Source organism: Rattus norvegicus, chromosome 1 (assembly GCF_036323735.1).
Source record: "Rattus norvegicus strain BN/NHsdMcwi chromosome 1, GRCr8, whole genome shotgun sequence".
NCBI classification, from domain to species: domain Eukaryota; kingdom Metazoa; phylum Chordata; class Mammalia; order Rodentia; family Muridae; genus Rattus; species Rattus norvegicus.
Genome location: NC_086019.1, coordinates 217371350 through 217391906, shown reverse-complemented (window position 1 = coordinate 217391906; position 20557 = coordinate 217371350). Strand labels below are relative to the sequence as shown.

The 20557-nt window shown below is 39.8% G+C and overlaps 1 protein-coding gene across 1 annotated transcript; it reads left to right on the top strand.

The window, feature by feature from the left end:
• Positions 1 to 2067: 2067 nt before the first annotated feature.
• On the top strand, positions 2068 to 17582 carry Ms4a14 (membrane spanning 4-domains A14). Its single transcript, NM_181082.2, is given in 6 exon segments — positions 2068 to 2325; positions 4130 to 4258; positions 6159 to 6212; positions 9357 to 9506; positions 11584 to 11682; positions 14488 to 17582. Coding segments are annotated over 6 exon segments (3420 nt in total). The 5' UTR covers positions 2068 to 2187; the 3' UTR covers positions 17338 to 17582.
• Positions 17583 to 20557: the final 2975 nt, after the last annotated feature.

Here is a 20557-nt window from a genome sequence, read left to right as displayed (position 1 = left end):
GTGTGTGTTGTGTTCAGCAAAAAGGCTTTCGACCTCTGAGAAGCGACCGAGGGCAGCAACAGCTATAGTCTATATTGTTTGGGGAGGGAGTCACTTGGATTTCTCTGGCCAACCATTCTAAAGGAGAGGTCTCGTGCCTGGTACTGGAATTTTTCTTAGTCTATGATTCTTGGAGTGAGCTTTATCAGCACTAGTGGCATAACTTCCTAAAATGATAGATGATAGATAGATAGATAGATAGATAGATAGATAGATAGATAGATAGATAGATAGATGGAAGATAGGTAGATGAAAATGCATACACTTATATGTATTATGTATAATTTGGATAAATATAGAATAGTAAGACTCCTTGAGGCTCTATCAAACAAACGTGTTATTTGTCCCTCATCCCTTCTCCTTCTGTATTAACCACCCCTCCAACTTCCAAATTGCAGTCCCCTCCCATTTTTCTATTTCCTGCTCCATATTACCTGTATCCTCTTATTTCCATGTCAAGGCCCCTCACCATGAACCCTTTTAGACTTTCTTGGTTTCTGCAGCTACTCCATATTGTATACTCACATCTAACTGAAGCTAAGAACCATAGATGAGACAGAGCATGTGGCAATCAGTCTTTCCAGGCCTGAGGTACTTCGCTCAATGTAATCTTTTCTAGGTCCATCCATTTGTCCACATAATTCATAATTTCACTTTTCTTTAAAGCTGGACATTCTATCTTGTATATGTACCATATTCTCATTATCTATTTCTGCTGAAGCGCATTTGGGCTGTTTCTATTTCTAGGTTATTATGAATAGGACGGCAATGAAGATGGTTAACAAGTGCCTGTGGACAGGATGTCAAGTCCCTTCAGCACATGCCAAGCTGTGGTATAGCTGGGCCATTGGGTAGATTTATCTTTCATTCCTTGAGGATTCTCCATACTGATTTCCAGAACAGTTGCACTAATTTGTATTCCCCTTTCCCCACAACCCCACCAGCCTTGGTTGTCAATGTTTTTATCTTTGTCATTCTTATTGAAGACAAAATCTCAAAGTTTTTTCTTAATTTCCATTTCCCTAATTGCTAAGCATAATGAATACTTTTTGAGCTATTTCTTAGCTACTTTTATTTCTTCCATTTATAACTCGGTTTAAATCTCTTGCCCATTTATAATCGGATCATTTGTTTCCTTGACTGTTTTTTTGCTTGTTTGTTTTTGTTTGATATCCTTAAAAGGCTAGAAAACATAGACACAATTCGCCATTTATGTTTATACTATAAGGCGTATTGTTAAACAATAACATTTTTTCTAAAGGAAGGAAACTCCATTTGCAAAGGGAGAAAGTATGATTGAACAGTAAAAACAGATTTTGGAGACAGAAGGACTGGCTCCTTCACTTGGCCCTTGGTATTTATCCTTTGGCAGTTTGGTCCTCCTGCTCCTCAGTTCGAGCACTGAAAATTGTCCAATGTGCCACCACAATGTACATTGAAACAAACTAAGCCCCTTGCACAGGACCTGGGGCAGACCAGATATGCCAAAGACTTAGTTCCTTTATGTTTCATAAGCAAGTTCATGAAAATTTCAAGAGAAGTAATATGTCAAAACACCAGCAAATACAAGGTAAGAAACGCTGGTATTTGTGATTGCTGCAGGCTAGGAAATCTCTCAGATAATATTTGCATATATTATGTTTGGCCTTATTAAACTGTTTGCCTAGGTGATTTGGCACTTGAAATCACAATGAACACATAAATATAAAAGAGTAGCCTGTAAAACAAAATTCTAAACCATGCGAAGTCATAATTAGTATCTGGTAGAGTATCAGACCATAATTGTTAAATATATGTGTATGCATGAGTGTATGTGTGTATATGTGTAGCTATGCATATATATTAATACAGACACAGGCATTCCTTTTGTGAGCGCCATCTATCTAGTTTTGTGTTTACTATATGCTTTTTAAGCAATCAGATAATACAGTAAGCTTTCCAGGTTTCCTCTGTAAGAATCAAGAGGGCTGACACACTCTAGAATTCTCATATTCTATGACCCAATGACTGGGATTCTGTGGTTCTAGTACTAAGTAACTGCGAAGGGCTCATTGCGGAGGACTCAATGGGGCCCTAGGGAAGAAATACATCATGATTATTGCTGCAATATCCTTTCGCTCCTCTCCTAACAAAGATCTGCACTGAATCATGGAGGCGCCATCTGAGGAGAAGAGAAGGAACCATGTCATCATTATAGACCCAGACGAAACTGTCTTGACTGCCTATCCATATAGACCTCATAGCTCTCTGCTCGATTTTCTTAAGGGGGAGCCAAAACTTTTAGGGGTGAGTTCTGCCTTATCATGGGTCACCCAGAGGGGAAATAAGGGGTTGTATCTCCACATTTGTCTACAGAGGTAGCTTTGTGCAATAACATTCAGAGAATGAGTTAGTCTCCCTGGTCTTTCTTCTGCAATATAGCCTTCCTACAGTGAAGGAAACTCCCAAACCTCCACCTTCCTGGAGGAGCTCTTCACAACTAGTGGTTGCTAGCAGGGGTGGATCAGTAATTTCCTTCAATAGTGTAGCTACTGGTAAGTTTGCCCATGCTCCAATAAATAACACAGTAAATTTGCTTATGCTCCAACAAACACATAAAATAAGTACCTCTAATTAAAGCCAGTGAGTCACCCAAAAAAAAAGACCTGAAAATGAAAGAGGAGTTAGAAAGAAGAAAGGGTCGGCATGAGGATCAGGGGTATGGGGAGAGGGGGTAAGAAAAAATAATAGGATAAATGTGAGAAATCCATTGTATACATATACAAATTTTTTTCAAAAAATAGAAAAGCAGCACATCTAAGTCATTTCCTTGTGCAAGAAAGCCGTATCCACAGAGAAGAGTCACTATGTGCCACTTCCCTGGATTTTGATTAAAAGAAAGAGAACCAGAAGATCTCTGTAGAAGTCCAATGCACAGTGTGCCCTGGGTCTCTGTATGTTAGCTCTCAGCTGTCAATGCAGAAATGCTTCTGAGATGATGAATTAAGTAACTCTCAGGATGACTGTTCTAATAACTCCTATAACTCTAGGGAGAGCCTAGGAATGTCTCATTGTGGGTTGGGAGGGCTAGTTCTGATCTTTGATTTCTAGCACAGGGAAGCAGGAAACTATATAATTTTTCTAAACACCTTCTTCAGGAAGTGACCCCAGAATGTAGCAATATCACAGAATTAAGCAGCAAGTGAAATTGAGGTCAAACTCCATCAGTGGAGTCTAGGTCTAAAGGATGCATAACCACAGGCTCAACCAACATGGAGTGAAAAATGTTTTAAAGTCTTATCTGTACTGAACATATGCAGTTAGTTTTCTTGTACCCATTCCACAGACAGTACAATAAACATACTTCCTGCTTTTACGTTTTCTTAAGTATTGTATTCACTTCTAGGCAGATGATACCCAAAAAAGACCTGAAAATGAAAGTTTCTGATGCTCTTGTGTATTACCTTCCAAAGAGACTATTTAAACTACACAGGAGGAGTACAGTATGGGGACATAAGCCTACCATCCCAGCTTTGGGAGGTGGAGGCAGGAGAGTCAGGTGATCACGGTCATTCTGTACTACATAGTGAGTTTGAGGACAGTTTTGAATACAGGAGATGACCCTGTCTAAACAACAAAAAGTGTATAAAGAGGAAAGTATGTATAGAATATCTACAAATAATATGACATACAAGAGACTTAAACTTCCTCAGAATTTAATCCTGGAACCAAGCCTCCCACCTACTTTCTCATGCAAACCAAGGAATGACAGCACTTACCATTGAAAATGTAGAGGCATTATAAGAGGTCAGTGGGACAGAAGAGGAAGGGGGTATAAGAGAATCATTTGTGGGACCTGTCCTTGAGAAGTTTACAATCACTTACAAAATTAGGTTTAATCCCACATGAATTCAAACAGGTATGTTGCAATATATACTGATGATTCTGGGACATAGTAAAGGAAGAGAGTGGAGAATTAACATCAAGAGGGACTCAAGCATGGTAGAGTCATGGAACATGTTTAGATTGGGGTAGCATGCAGCCAGGGGTGTGTATAGGGCAGCCCATAGACCTGGGCTCCAGTCACCTCATCTTTATTTTCTCTTTCCAGGCCATCCAAATTCTTCTTTCTCTGGTCATTATAGGTCTTGGAGTTATAGTAACACTTAATTTCATGTTTTCATCCAAAAAAGTTCCTCTTGTGATCCTCTCAGGATATCCATTCTGGGGAGCAGTTATTGTAAGTATCATCTGCTAAGAACTTGTCAGAAATTGCTATAAAGACAGATATGATTGGATTTATCTCTGTGACAATAAATCTTACAAATGTGTTCCTTCGGGAAACCAAACAGGCAGCCCGCTCCATGGCAGAAGGCAGAAGAAGTGACCCTGTTTTATTCCACTAGCCATTTTCTACTGCCCTTATAGTAACAACTGTCCCTAGCCACAGAGCGGTTTTCCAAAGCCCATAGGTTTAGTCCATCCTGCTGTTCCGATCTGGAGATGAAATGAGTAGATAGCCATCTTTATCCTGTGCAAATGAGTAAGTTTGAACACAGATAACTGGAGCACATCCAAAAGGCACTCACAGACTCGGACTCAGTGAGAAAGAAAACTTTAGGATCACTGTAGCTCATCACCCTTCTTAGCCTCTGAGGGTTTTTATGACTGTAAGTCATGGGTAATCACAGAGTCATCATACTGGTCTTAGTACAATGCTAGTTCCACAGAACCCTAGAGCATTGGTTCCTAATTCTGTGCTAGACGTTTAAGGGTAAACTCATTAGAACATCTCAAATCAAAACATGCAAGAGGGCATACAAGTGGGTCTGTTTTATCTGCTTTAATATTCCCAGAAATTAGAATCATGCTTGAGCTATGAGATGTGTGAATGAATGTATGTTAATCAACCAATAAACAGCTGAAATAAGGATCTAATGAAACCACTGTCTCTATTAAAACCAGTACTGTGGTTTGATAAGCATTCCATGCCTTTTCTATAGTTTGAATTTCAAAAACAACTGGTAACATTTTTCACTTTTCCAACAAATTAATATGATGTCGATTTCTAAACTACATTCATTCTAGTGTAAAGAACCAAGTGAACCCAGTCCTTACCTCCTCACTCTCCAACTGTATGATTTGTGAGATCCACAGGTGTGAATTTTAACATGGTTTTATTTACTGCTTTTTGAAAATCCATTCTCTGTGGGGAAGACATTCATTAAATGTACAACTACATCTGCTTGGTAACATCTCAGGCCTGTTAAGTATTGATAAACAAAACCCTTTCTGAAAAATGTGACAGACAGTTTAACAATTATGCTCGGTGTTCCAAGGAGCTGTATGAGGGTTTAGTAGAAGACCCACCTGGCGTGGTACCAGCAGCAGAAGAGTGCTTCTTCATAAACAGGTTCTCACTAGTTGTCATAGAAGGAATGTATGTATCCTCTGGCTATGACAGAAAGCACAAGCTAAGGGTGTGATGTGGGAAAGAACCGCAGAAGAAAAGTGCATGGTTATACATAAAATGGAACCACTCATTTACTGTCTGTTCGTTACCTGATGGGCATCTAAGCTGATTCATTTCTTAGCTACTGTGAAGAGGGTAGCAATGTACATGTATGTATTTGTGTAACGTCAATATAAAATCAAAGGTTATCTCTTGGTGATTTTTAAGGAAAGTACTTTTGTTGAAAGATGTGACCCTATTAGAGTATATTGTGGGTTTTTGAGTGGAAAATTAATTCAAGGATGACAGCCTTGGGAAGAAGTTGCAATTACCCAGAAAAAGGATGGTAATACTATAAGGCCCAAAGAGAAGAAAAGCATTGAGAGTGACTTGGAGGTAAATAGGCCTGGTGAAACAGAGGAAGATACCAACAGTAACTTTCCACTCTCTGTACTGAAATATAAGGACTTTAGATTCTAAGACCCAAACATCTCCAGGTACCAATACCAACTCCTACAGATGGAATTAAAACAAAGACCTTTCGTCCCAACACTCAGGCTTGAAAGACTAGATGCTCTTGTGGTTGGAGTTGGGGGTTGTTAGGAGCAGTTTGAAAACCCAAAGAAGATTGTGTTGTAGCAGGTTAAATGTAGCACCTGTTAACTATTACCTCTTCTCTTCCAAATAGTTTTTTCTGACAGGATTTGTCACAAAGTCCCATGATAAACAAAGACAAATTCTGGTAAGTCACTTTGACGATTTCTATGTTGTTTAAAATCTATTTGCTTTCTGACAGCTTTGGCCTTAAGTTTTAATGTTTCCCAGAAAGTTCTTTATGTATTAAATTTCTAGTTGAAACCCAACCTTTAATGATTATCTCTGCATTGTTTTCCTTGATCCTACTTCCCTGGTCAAGCAAAATAAAAGCTATTCACTGGGAACCATCCTGCATCATTGTAATTAAATAATTTTTAAATGGGAGTAGATTTTCTGCCCCTTCTCTTTCCCTGGGAAAATACTTCACTGTGTTCAAAGATATTTTTTAATTTTCATAACTGTATAAGGTATATATTGGCAACTATAGGGTTATTTCTAAGCATCCATTTTCCTTTTAGATATGTAGTAATGTTTTACCTGTTTGTATTTATGTGTCCCGTATGCATTGCTGGTGCCCACAATGCCTAGAAGAGGGTGTCAGAGCCCCTGGAACTAAAATGACATATTTGTAAGCCAACTTACAAAACTGTCGAACTGAACCTCGGTCCTCTGAAAGAGCAGTCAGTGCTTGTTAACTACTGAGCATCTCTTTAGCTTCCTCTAAATGTTCTTTAAAACAAAGGAGCACAGGAAGACATCCTACAACACAAAATTCATCTGACCAAAATGTCTACAGTCTCAAAGCTGAGAAGTGCCACCTCAACCAAAACCCATCACTGAGCCAAGTAACCCTCATTTTCTATCCCTACCCCACCTCAAACACCAACAGAGGCTTAGCTTGGAGGCCTGCCCGAGGATCAGACCAAAATGTGGCACTGATGCCACAGGACTGTAGCATTGAGTCAGAGCTTTCTGGCTCTCGCTGCTCTGTCAACTCAAAGGAAAACTATCTCTCAGAGGTACTTTGAAGATTAAGATATTACTTACAAAAGGACACAGTGATATTCAAATGTTCCTATTCTCATCTAATCACTGTTGAAAACTCAAGAGCTGTGGACTTCCTCTCAAAGTTACTGGATCTGTTTTTACCACCCTCTGTCAGTTTCATCAGGGATTGTTATAAACCCTAGTGAGGTCCTAGGGAGAGGAATTAATGTCCCAAATGCCACTTTGGAAATCAATGCTGACATTCCCTATATAGCCTTCTCCAGAGCTGAGACTGAGACATTCTCAATGGTCATCCATGCCCCATGAAGAACTTTATAGGTTGAAAAGTTTTGACATGACACATGGGGGTGCAATTGCAGAAGACCTGGTTTCCACCATAGCTTTTCCACCAAGCATGGGATGGATCAGTCACTTAGTTTCTAAATTCAATGCCTCTCTAAGACATCCTGACATCACAGTCATATTTTCCACCAAGCATGGGATGGATCAGTCACTTAGTTTCTAAATTCAATGCCTCTCTAAGACATCCTGACATCACAGTCATATAATAAGGACCAGATGAGAGTAGGGCTGGGTGTGCAATTTGTAAGGCACAATCTACATGAGGGATCAAATATCCATCAATAAACTTAGTCTTTTAATGTTCCCTGTAGAAGCCAAAACTAGAAAGACCAAAGGGCTTAATATGGAGAGAGCTTGACAGATTTGCACGCTCCTTGGCTTTTTGTTATTTCTTTTTTTTTTTTTTTTGCCAAAACCACTTGTTTTCAGTAAAGATCTCAGTGTAGGATAAACAGTCATAAGTGTGCTTCCCGGTCTTGACACACTAGGCTACACACAGCTCCAGAAAAGATAGGCTATGTAAATGCTTAGCTTCATTTCCATCTTCAGACGTAATGCAACCAATGAAAGTACAGTAGGTACATGCTGAAATAACACTTACTTTTTAATAAGAAAAAATGAATATGAAGAAAATATTATCATCACATACACCCCCCCCACCCACATACACACACCTTTCTTGTAAGAAGCCCAGACACACATACCTCTCCCTTCAAACATGCTGGGAGTAGATAAAGGAATTAAGCAGAGAGTAGCCAACATCAACTGATACATCTACAGTACAACCCTTATACTGAAGGCTCAAGGAACATAGTGGAAGATGGGGCAAAAAGACGATAAGAGCCCGGGAACCAGATGCAGAAATGCATCTTCTGTATATGAGAGGGAATCTATACTCATGATCTCAACAATAGGGTTACCTAAATAACATCTGAAAAATAACATCAACTGACATGCCAACAAGAATGAAAAACATAACAAGGGCCCACGCCTAGAAAAGGAACAATGAACAATTAATGACTGCTAAATAGGGAAAATCAGTCTATTCCAGGGTCAAGGCCCTAGTAGATGATCCAAACCCACATGTTTAGCACTAAACAAACATACAAATGAGCAACAGCAAATTAACTCAGTAGGTAGTGTTTATAAATTGTATGCACATGCATGTAAAATGTAATCATTAGCTCATAAGAGGCCATGAACTTGAGGAATGAGAGGGGAACAAAGGACAAGATAGAAGGAAGGCAATGTTGCAAACACAAAACACATAGGAAATTCTCAAAAAATATTTTTTAATTGAAGGGAATTAAGTGGGGGCATTCAACTTTTTTTGCCTCCCATTTGAAGTATTAAGACTATAAAAAGGGCATCTTTAACCCCTAGTCCATCTTTAACCATATTAATGATCTTGTTAACCACCATTTGCTCTTCCTGGGGATAAGCGAGCCATGTGATTGTGGACTGTCAAGTCCCACAAGAGTCTTTATATACCTGGGGCCTAACGTAATGATGATACAGCTATAGCATTCAATATTTAGGAAACACATACTGCACTAAAGCCATTCTCATTTCAAAAGGTAGAAAATTGAGACCCAGACAGCTCAAATGGTTGGTACAAATTCTAATTCTAAGACTCCAAATCAACTCTTACATCCAAGTTAATACACACCAGACCTTCCAGGTTATGAAAGACAGTTTGCTGCTGAGCTGAGCTGAACATTTTCAGTAGCAACTGACTACAGGTTATTGTTCCCCCATCCTATAGCTCACTTTGCCTTCTGACTATGACCAGTAAAACTGAACTTGTCGAGCCTTCCAATCACAGGAACCTTTTGAGGCCTCTAGAGGCAAAAGAGTTCTGAAAATTCCCTACAAGATATATTTACCTTTAGTTTTTACTTGCTTTATATCATGTTTTATCACATCATCTGTTTTCCAGAAGCAAGACATCACGGTCATGAACATCTTCAGCTCGTTGACTGCATTAGCTGGGATTGCCTTGATCCTCTTCAGCTTTACACAGCATCACAAATTCTGCCATATACCCTCCCTTGACGGACCGTGTGTCGTGGGCAAAACACTTCTCCTTGTGAGTGATCTGATTGCAAATGAGGAGTTTGAGTAACCTCAGCCAAGCCTTGTCCATGACACAAGGACGAGTTGATTTTTAATCCTGACTTCATGTATTATGGAATTATGGAATTATAGATGCTTCCGGAGACATAGTCTCTTGATTTTTAATCCTACTTTTAGCTCCTGGAAGCTTGTGGCCTTGGCCTAACATGGCAGGGTCTCTATATCTTGGTTTTCCTCCTATAAAAAATTAAAATCTTAACATCATATGTGTCACTGAGCTGTACTAAGAATTACTTCAAATAATACTTGCCAAACTACTAATACCCAGTGGCTCTAGCTGGTATAACTATTATCACATCAACTCATCAATTGTATTAAATTTTACCTTTTTGCTGATCAAATAATTGCTTGGTTGGCATGAAAGTTAATACAGTGGAATAAAGTATTTAAGTGAGCTGTTTCAATAATTTTAGATACAAACTATTTCATATAAATATATAATTTTTCAATCAGCATGGTAAATGATGTATTCCTTCACCAGAAAATATAATTATACATACATTTTTATTTCACTTTTTTACATGTATGTGGGTACCTTGCCTGAATGTGGGACTGTGCACTATCTTCATGCCTAGTGTTCTCTGAGGCCATAAGATAGCATTGGATCCTCTGGGACTAGAGTTACAAATGTTTATGAGCCACCATGTAGGTTCTGGGAATTGAACTCAGCTCCTTCTGGAGAGCGCCAGCATTCAAAATTGCTAAGTCATCTCTCTTGCCCCTAATTATAGTTAAGATTTTAAGAGTCTATCTTATCATACAAGTAACACATGACATTATAATTATATTTATTATTTTTTACACTAATTTACTCAAGGTGTGTGTGGTTCACAATGCCATAGCTTATGTGTGTACATCAGAGAGAATCTGGCAAGAGTTAGTTCTTTTCTTCAAAAATGTGGATCCTGGAGCTCAAACACGAGCTTGGAAGATTTCAAATGCTTATACATGCTGAGTCATCAGGCCAGCCCTGACAGCATTTTCAATCATGTCAAAGATTCCAATAGGCCTTTCCTCTGATCCCAAAGCAAAGTCTACTTCTGGATAGTGACATCTTGAATACTCGAGTCCTAGAATTTGAAAATGTGAACCAATAGGACAAAAGGAAAGTAGAATCATGGGAAATTATCTCCTATGATTTAATCCCTGTACTCACCCACTGAAGTGAACCAAAGAACCTTCTTGTGTGTGCTGAGACCAACCCAGAATTAGACTTGAGTTCCTAAGGAAAGTCAGAAAACAATTATAAGAGAATGAAGTCCTACCCTACTTTGCCCAAGTGCACATGATGGAAGGTTTACAAGTACTGAGGCCAGTTCTCTCCTGTTAGAAGGCAGAAGGCAGGGAACCCCACACAGTAGGGTGTACACACTTCAGCTTTAGCAACCAGGGAGCTATTTAAGCTTCTGCATGAAGAAACTGAGATTCAGAGAGCCTTAGTCACTTTCCCAGCATAGGTGTGACCTTGGGCCCAATTGTACCCAGCTTTGCTGGTAAAATTTGCTAGTACAAATCTAGTATTTAAGTCTTTTTGAATACCACACTGCTCCATCTTGCTGCTCAATCAAAACATTACCTTAAAGTAGTGCCTACAAAATGCCAACCTATAAACCAGGTCCATCTTGAAGGGTTGGTTTATTTGCCTAACATAGGTGAGTACATAGCTGAGACTTTCCCTTCAAAGAATGTACATATCCAGCCTCCTTGGGAAAGCAAGAATTGAATTACTTTATCCACAAACAGAAATAATTCATTGTAGCTAAATGGCAGATGCTTATAGGAATGCTACCGCAGTCCACTGTGCTCCTTCTTTCCCTCTAGAAACTATCTTAGCCCTATAGACATTGGAGTTTGTTACCTTCTCCTTGCTAAAAAGACATGAAAATGATGCAGTACTTAATAGCTACAGAACAACAGGAATATGAGTTTTCACAAACTCAGTCATAAAGTGTAAAATGTTCTCAGCCTCTGTTTTTAAAATGATGCTACTTTTATCCTAAATATGATTCCTTTCTCTTCCTTATTTACAGGGAATTTTGTCAATCTTATTAATCATCACCATAGTAGAGTTCAGCATCTCTGTGACTATTGTATCCTTAAGAAGCAGATGTTGGACCAGTCCAAGAGAGGTGAACCCAGGGTTATCATGAGAACCGAGAGAAAGAGAGAGAGAGAGAGAGAGAGAGAGAGAGAGAGAGAGAGAGAGAGAGAGAGAGAGAGAATGTGAGTGGATGAACATGGATGCATGCTTGAGTGTATATGTGTGGGGGATGGGGAACAGGTATCTTCATGCCACAGAGCAAGGGTGGAGGTCAGAGGATAACCTTGTCCCTTGTGAGAAAAGGTCTCTCCTGCTGTTCACTATTGAATACTCCAGGCCTTCTTGACCACAAGCTTCCAACTCTCCTGATTTTCTTGTCTCCTTCCACCTCTGAAAGTACAAATAGCACAGAAGTTGTTACTACTGCAACCACACTGACATCATCACCCCACATTGTACAAAAGCAATATACTGAGATACCGCGCTGAAACTCCTAAATTTAGGAAGGTCAGAGGGGGCTGAGCTTAAAATTGATGCTCACGCTACTCTATAAGATTAACTTCCTTTCCTTTCTGGTTATATATACAGTCTTCAATTATCTCTCTTCATATATAATTCTTTATTTTCCTGAAAAAAATATAAAGGGAAATACAGGACTTTGTAGAAAACCCATAGTAATGTGAAGAGAAAAGTGTATGCCTTTATTGATTGTTTATAATATTAAACATTATTGTAATCACTAGGTGACAACTTAATTCATACCCATACTAATATTATATCATTGCCGCCTTGTATTATTTTTTACTTCAGAATGAACTAAGACTCAGCAGAAAGGTTAATTAATATCTCTAGTATCACAGAACTCCAGGATTCTGAGGTATGGGGCAGCTTCTGACCTTGCTTTCCAACACCAGTCTAGGGTTTGCTCGTTTCCTTCCTTGCTTTTAACTTTAAAAATCAAATTCACCCATTCTAAGTATGCCATGCAGTAAGTTTTGAATATATATATAAAATCTTCCATCAAGACATGGTTCGTTCCTACCATCCCCACAAAGATCAATTTGGATTTTCTTTATGGTGTTGTATCTGTTTGCAGGGATAGATCTTCTTTGAACAAGAGCTTTTTATAGACCCATGCCTATTTCTTAGTGTTTTCATATATACAATTTCTTATTAGATAAATGGTCTGTAGATATTTCATCCCACCCTGACCCTTCAGAGTATTACTATTTTTCAACATTCCAGACAGTACCTTCAATTTACAAAAGTCATACTTTTAGCAAATCTGATTTATGTATTCTTTTTCTTTCTTTTGTTGTTATGTTTGATTCTATGTGCGATATTGTGTGTGTGGTCTGTGCACATGTGTGTGCATGTGTGTGTGCATATGCATGTATGCACATTGTGTGTGCTCAAGGTCAACATGGTGTAGTTTCCTCAATTTGGCCAGTTTTTATTTGTTTTGAAGACGGGGTCTCTCACTGAACCACGGGCTCATGGATCTGGCTAGCTCATTTCCATGCTCCCAAGGCTAGAGGAACAAGAATGTATTGTCATGCTTTGCTTTTCACATGGCTTCTGCCATCTGAACTCAGGTCCTTGTGCTTGTGCAGTAGGTACTTTACAAAATGAACCATCTCTCCAGCCCTCTTTTGTTGTCTTGCACATGAAATCATCACCAAATCTAACTGTGACAGCTAATCCTGATTGCCATCTTGATTGGATTACAAAGAGCCTAGATGACTAAAGAAGGCCTCTGTGTTTGTCTATGAGGATGTTTCTAGAAAGGAAAAGGAAAACATGTGCTGATTGTGGGCAGTATCAGTCCAGGATACTGGACTTACAGAGGAAAAGGGTCTACCAAAGTGGACATTATTGGCTTTTAAGTTTGATCCACTGTGAGTTGATATTTCTCCATGCTGGGTGAGAGCTCAGTTCATTTTTCAGTTTTTCTAGTGCCAGTTGTTAAAAAGACTGTCCTTTTACACAGAATGATCCTGGCATTACTTTTGAAACTCAAAGAACTATAGATGTGATGTTTGGCTTGTGCCCTCTATTCTATCTACCTATCTCCCCACATTTTATGAATGTTGAATTATTTTTCCAACTATTATTCTTCTGTTTAAATGATTTTGCTTATTCTAGGACCCTTAATAGTCCACATAAATTCGAAATTAGTTTTCTGTATAACTGAGAGAAGTTATTTATTTACATTTTGATATGGATAGTATTGAATTTGTGTATTTTGGCACAGTGTTGATTTTTAACAAATTTAAGCCTTATTATGAACAAACATGGGGAAGATCTCCATTTGTCTAGTTCTCCTTAAAAATATTTTTAGCAATATTTTGGAGGTTTTAGCATAGTATTCTTTTAACTCTTTGGGTAGATAGTTTCTTGAATATATCATTCTTTTAAATGATACTGTATGAACTCTTCCTCAGAATATCATACCTATTTCAATAATAGGCAATGTGCTAATAATTTTATTATTATCTACTCATGTGTTTGATTATAATTTCAAGCACTTTAAGGGTAAAATCTGTTTATCTTTTACTACTAACATTCAGTCAAATATTAGACTTTTGTGTGTGACTATTAACTGGATACTTCAAATGTCTTAGAAAATTTAGTATTAAGTATCAGAGAAATCCTGAGGCAATTTTGATCAAATTCCTCTGTTCAATACCTAGTTTATAAGGATGGTGACTCACACAAATCAATACTTATGAATCGACAGGAAAAACAGAGATGCTGATTGCTGTTTTACCTTCATCTCCTTTCTACCTACATGAGTTCATGAAAGAGGAAAGATAATTTGAGAATACAGTTTAAAAAAGACATAAAGACAATTCTGGCCTATTAACACTCTCCTTTCTCCTTAATATTACAGGCTGTGTTCTTCTTTCCTTCAGAAAGTCCTCTAAATATTGAACATCCTACCCCAGAAGAAAATAATACATTACAATTTGAGTTTCAAGAAAAATCTTCCAAGGATAAGACAGTTTCAAGCATAAAAAGTGTTTTCTTAGGAGGTTATGCTTTCTTCAAGTTAAGAGTCTCAAGAAATCCTTCAGCTCCCAAAACTATCCCACAGAAAAGCGATAAAGGAACGTCTTCTATGCATGTTCCTCCAGTGGAACAGGAGGCTATTCCTCCACTCTCCCCAGAGCAAGAAGCCAAATTGAATACTCTACCTCTCTCATTAAAACCACACTCTTCAGAAAATACCCCTCAGAAAGACTCTAGAACTGATCACCTGATTGATGAGGACCTATCATCTATTATACGCCAAACTTCTGATATGCAATCCAATGTGCTTGACTATGAAAATGCGTCAGTCAAAGGTCTTAAAACTCCTTCTTCACATAATTTCTTCCATTTTTCACCTGAAAATTTGTCATCCCAATCATTAGTGGCATCTCTGTCAACACAAGTCTTACAATCTAAACAGCCATCACTCCATATTTCAGAGTCATATGATCTGGCATCTGAAGATTTTCTGTCTGAAAACATCCCATCTCAAGACAACCAAGACCAAGACATCCCTTCTCCATACACTCCACCCCAAGACATGCAATTCCAAGTTATACTAGCTCAAGACATATCATCCCAAGAGACTCCACACCGAGAGCCATCGTACCAAGACACACTAACTAAAGATGCATCACCTCAAGAGACTCCAAACCAATATATATTGACAAAAGAAATACCATCGCAGGAGACTCCATTCCAAGGAAATCCACCCCAAGGAACTCCATCACAAGGGACTCTATCCCAAGGGACTCCACCCAAGGGGACTCCATCCCAAGGGACTCTGCCCAAGGGGACTTCATCTCAAGGGACTCTATCCCAAGGGACTCCATCTCAAGGGACTCTACCCCAAGGGACTCCATCTGAAGGGACCCCAATCCAAGGGACTCCATCTGAAGGCACCCTAATCCAAGGGACTCCATTCCAAGGGACTCCATCTGCAGTGACTCTATCCCAAGGGACTCCACCTCAAGGGACTCCATCTGCAGGGACTCTATCCCAAGGGACTCTACCTCAAGGGACTCCATCTCAAGGGACTCTACCTCAAGGGACTCCATCTCAAGGGACTCTACCCCAAGGGACTCCATCTCAAGGGACTCTATCCCAAGGGACTCCATCTCAAGGCACTCCACCCCAAGGGACTCCACCTCAAGGGACTCCATCTGAAGGGACTCCATTCCAAGGGACTCCAACCCAAGGAACTCCATCCAAAGAGCTATCATTCCAACATTCACTAACTAAAGACACATTATCTCAAGAGACTCCATACCAAGAAACTCCATTCCAAGATACACTAACTCAAAATACACCATCCCAAGACATCCAGCCTGAAGAGATTCTGTCACAAGAGATTTCCTCCCAAGATACTCCATTCCAAATTACTCCATCCCAGAATATAAAATACGAAGATATACTATCTCAAGACAAAATATCCCAAAACACTCAAACCCAAAATATAGTACCTCAAATACTAAACACTGGAGTTCAAATCCAGCAACATCCAGAAATATTTTATAAGGACATTCGAACAGAAGTCATGGAGATGACTGAAGAATGGCAGTCTAATCAGGACAAGAAACCCACGAGAAGACTTTCCTTATCCTTGCCAGGCAAACGTGGGCAATTCTATCCCAAGAGATATTCTTTGGACCTGCAAGTCAAAACTGAGAAACCAAGGAGATACTCTGAGGACATACAAAGTAGAAGTACAAGACGGAAATCCATAGATCAGCAAATCAAAGCCTGGATATCCCCAAAGAAACATACCACAGAGAAACAAAATGCATATACCCAAACCCAAGAGCAAGCTGAAGATCAGCAGGTCAAAGAGGAGGAAGTCCCAGTACAACAATCCCAAACTGAGCAAATCAAACACCAAAAATCTGTAGAGGAGCTAGTATCAAAAGACAAAGAGAATAAAGATCAGCAGTGTGATAAAGAGCAACCTCCACAAGAGCAAGCTCAAGTTCAACCAGCTGAAGACCAGCATCCCAAAGAGGAAAAAACCCAGCTCCAAAATTGGCAGGGAGGACAACAAGTACTAATAAAGAGATCCCCAATGCAGTTGAGTGATAACTGGGACTCCCAAAGCCATCAATACACAGAAAGTTCATGCTCCTTCTGGTCAACTCCATCCTGGCAGCCTATTAGCCAGAGATCCCAAGACTGGGTAAGCCAAGGTTGGAGAAACAAAGATTGGAAAGCACAAGAATGGCAGTTTGCAGTGCAGCCTTCCCTAGACTGGGAATCCCAAGAGCTATTAGAGAGAGAATCCTTAAGGCAAAGGGCACTATACCGACAAATCCAACCCCACACCACCATAATTCAGCAAACCCCAGATCATCAATTGCGAAACTTTATATTTCAAGTAGGTCTGCGTCAAGATACTAGACAACAAGACTCTGAATCTGGTGTTTTAATAGAAGATGTGTCTGAAGATGATGCTCAGTCAGGAGACAGAGAACCAGGAGATACAGAAGATACATGCCAGAAACCAACAGACCAGCGGTCAGAAGATCTGAGGCCAGATAATTACCCTGCGTCTTTTCAGAGCCTGGTTCCATACACATACGTAACCTGTTTATCCAACATAGCTTCAGAGCAAGAGGTGCAGAACAATACACCCTACTCAGGTTCATCCAAAGATCTGAATGCCACTTCTTCCTCCTCATACCAAAGAGATCAACAGCAATATGAAGATTCAGACTAACATGCACATCTAACCAAAAACCACAGATGCCAGATAATACAATCGCATGAGGAGAAAGCACTTGATTCTTCCCTAACCTGTGTTCTTGCCTGTGCTTGCTGTCTAATTCATACACCACAGATGAAGGACACACAGGACCTTCAAAGAACTCAATCCTTTTTAAATGAAAATGACAACAAGCTAAATGTTAACACTATATCAGAACCTTCTGGGGTTGAAGGAATAAATCTCATGTAAACTGTAAACTTTTTGTAATCAATTTTTTTTTAAATTTGTGATCATCAGTTCCCCTCACGGCTTACTACTATATGGATCTATTCTCCCATAATGCTTATTTTTTTCTTCCCACATTTGTGTTGAAGATATGTGTACTATGTTTGGTTCAGTACTTGGTGAAATAGGAAACAAAGCTAGAGACAGTAGAGTAGAACACAGGAATGGGTGTCCATGTGCATGTTATAATAGAAAATATGATAAACTGGACTGTATTGAAAGGAGGTCCACTTTGTTCTTTTTCACACACACCAGCTCTCACTGTTTGGTCAGCCTCAGGAGTCAATTTCACCTTCAGTGGTCAAAGGAATTGTGTTGGAAACTATCTTCCAAGCTAATAACAGTTTTCTAGTCCTCTTTCTGTTTGATGTCTTTAATGAGATCTTGATTTATTGTCATTTCTAAAGCTTGTATTTACTTGTCTACACAGTCTTTTCTTTGCTCTGGAATTGGGTCTGTTGTTTTCTTACTTGCTTTTCGACTTGCAACTTCCTACTGTTTAAAAAGATGCTCAATCCATTTTTTCCTATACTGAGTCCTCTTTGAGGGAGCCTCTACTAGAGATGCCAAAGCTCTTAAACTCCATTGCTGTCATACAGCTGCCATCCTGGACCTACTGTCCAGCATTCTAGGTGTCCAGAGGAGTTACCTCTTGCCTTATACCTGTGAGCATAGCACTGTCCTCAGATATGTATCATCATATGGTTGAGGTGTGTCTTTGAAACTCCCCAAGCTTGGTGAATAGACCTTGACAAACATGTAATACTTTTAATCCCTCCCTGACATTAAAGCAAAATAGGTCTGGTATTTTTAGTTTACTCACATGAACCATATTTTGACCTGAATTTCAACCAACCAGTAAGAATCCTATTTAACTTTGTGCCATGACATTAAATGCAGAAGTTCTGCTTGATGAACATATATCAATAAACTAACTTAGATCCAACATTGTGTGTCTCTAAAATTAGCACTTATCTTTAATATCCATTTCCATGTGTGTTCTCTAGGCTTCTGTATTTATAGAGTAGAAAGCCTGGGTACTTTGATGTACTAGAAAGCCTCATGAGCCACATTTTCTACCATAAAGTCAGGGTCTATAGTTAATTAACCCTGGTTAAAGTATAGAAACAGCAAGAGTGGGCAGAGATGTGCACTGACATGAAGAAATATGATCTGACACAGCAACTCCTTCAGATGAGGCCATCACAGTCTCTCTGGGCAACAGGGATTATTCACACAGATAGTTAGGCCCTGCTGGGACAGAGACTTTTTCCCCTGAATATAGTAGATTCATTAGAATTCAGGGTTCAATGTTTTCAGATTTGCAAAATCTTATCATATTTAGCCATTCCAACGTTCAAATCCCATTTGTTCTTACCAAGAATCCCCCTTTAATAGCAGTGATTTGAAGAACAGAAAATTTAACTTGCATTCTAATCCAGCCAGTTGCTAAATGAGATCTTGTACTTAGTTTTTGCAACATTAACTCTATACTACAAAAAAGAAGAGGATCCTTCAAAATACACAGTAGTTTGTCATTTCTATTGTGCTTAATTTGGGGACTAAAATCCCTGATCTCCTCCCCCTCTCTCCCTATTGTTCCCAGGGGAAAAAAGGTGGCAGCAATCAACCTCATTATACTTATGCACTCTGAAAAACATTTTCAAGTATCATGAGCAGTGAAATTCACCCAGACTCTTGTCTGCTTAATTAGGAGCAGTAGGTGGGGAAATATGAGAATCCAAAGCCAGGTCAAGCCATGGACTAATAGTGCTCTCTAGGACTGAAGATAGACTCATTAGCATCTTTATATTTGATGGAATTAAAGAGCTTATTTGGAAAACTCCAGAACAAATGTGTAAGAGCCACTCTTTTTTAAATAGTCAACATCAGGAAAGGAAGGTTATTCTGTTCAACAGAAACTTTCCTTAGATCAAAACTCATATTAGTCATAGATGTCTGGGTAAACAAATCACTATTAGAAGAGTGGATAGAGACACCCGCCGATCCTGGCCCGCAGCAGCTCTCTGCCCCCAGACCCTGTGAGAGAGAGACCCAACCGCCTGGTCAGGTGGGCACTCCTGAGGCTGCAGAGCGGAAGAGACCACCAACACTGCTCACCCCTGCCCACATCCCTGGCCCAAGAGGAAACTGTATAAGGCCTCTGGGCTCCCGTGGGGGAGGGCCCAGGAGCGCCAGGACCCCTGCCTGAGACACCGCCTGAACCTGAGGGAAACAGACTGGATAAACAGTTCTCTGCACCCAAATCCCATGGGAGGGAGAGCTGAACCTTCAGAGAGGCAGACAAGCCTGGGAAACCAGAAGAGACTGCTCTCTGCACACACATCTCGGACGCCAGAGGAAAAAGCCAAAGACCATCTGGAACCCTGGTGCACTGAAGCTCCCGGAAGGGGCGGCACAGGTCTTCCTGGTTGCTGCCGCTGCAGAGAGCCCGTGGGCAGCACCCCACGAGCGAACTTGAGCCTCGGGACCACAGGTAAGACCAACTTTTCTGCTGCAAGAAAGCTGCCTGGTGAACTCAAGACACAGGCCCACAGGAACAGCTGAAGACCTGTAGAGAGGAAAAACTACACGCCCGAAAGCAGAACATTCTGTCCCCATAACTGACTGAAAGAGAGGAAAACAGGTCTCCAGCACTCCTGACACACAGGCTTATAGGACAGTCTAGCCACTGTCAGAAATAGCAGAACAAAGTAACACTAGAGATAATCTGATGGCGAGAGGCAAGCGCAGGAACCCAAGCAACAGAAACCAAGACTACATGCCATCATCGGAGCCCAATTCTCCCACCAAAACAAACATGGAATATCCAAACACACCAGAAAAGCAAGATCTAGTTTCAAAATCATATTTGATCATGATGCTGGAGGACTTCAAGAAAGACATGAACACACTTAGGGAAACACAGGAAAACATTAATAAACAA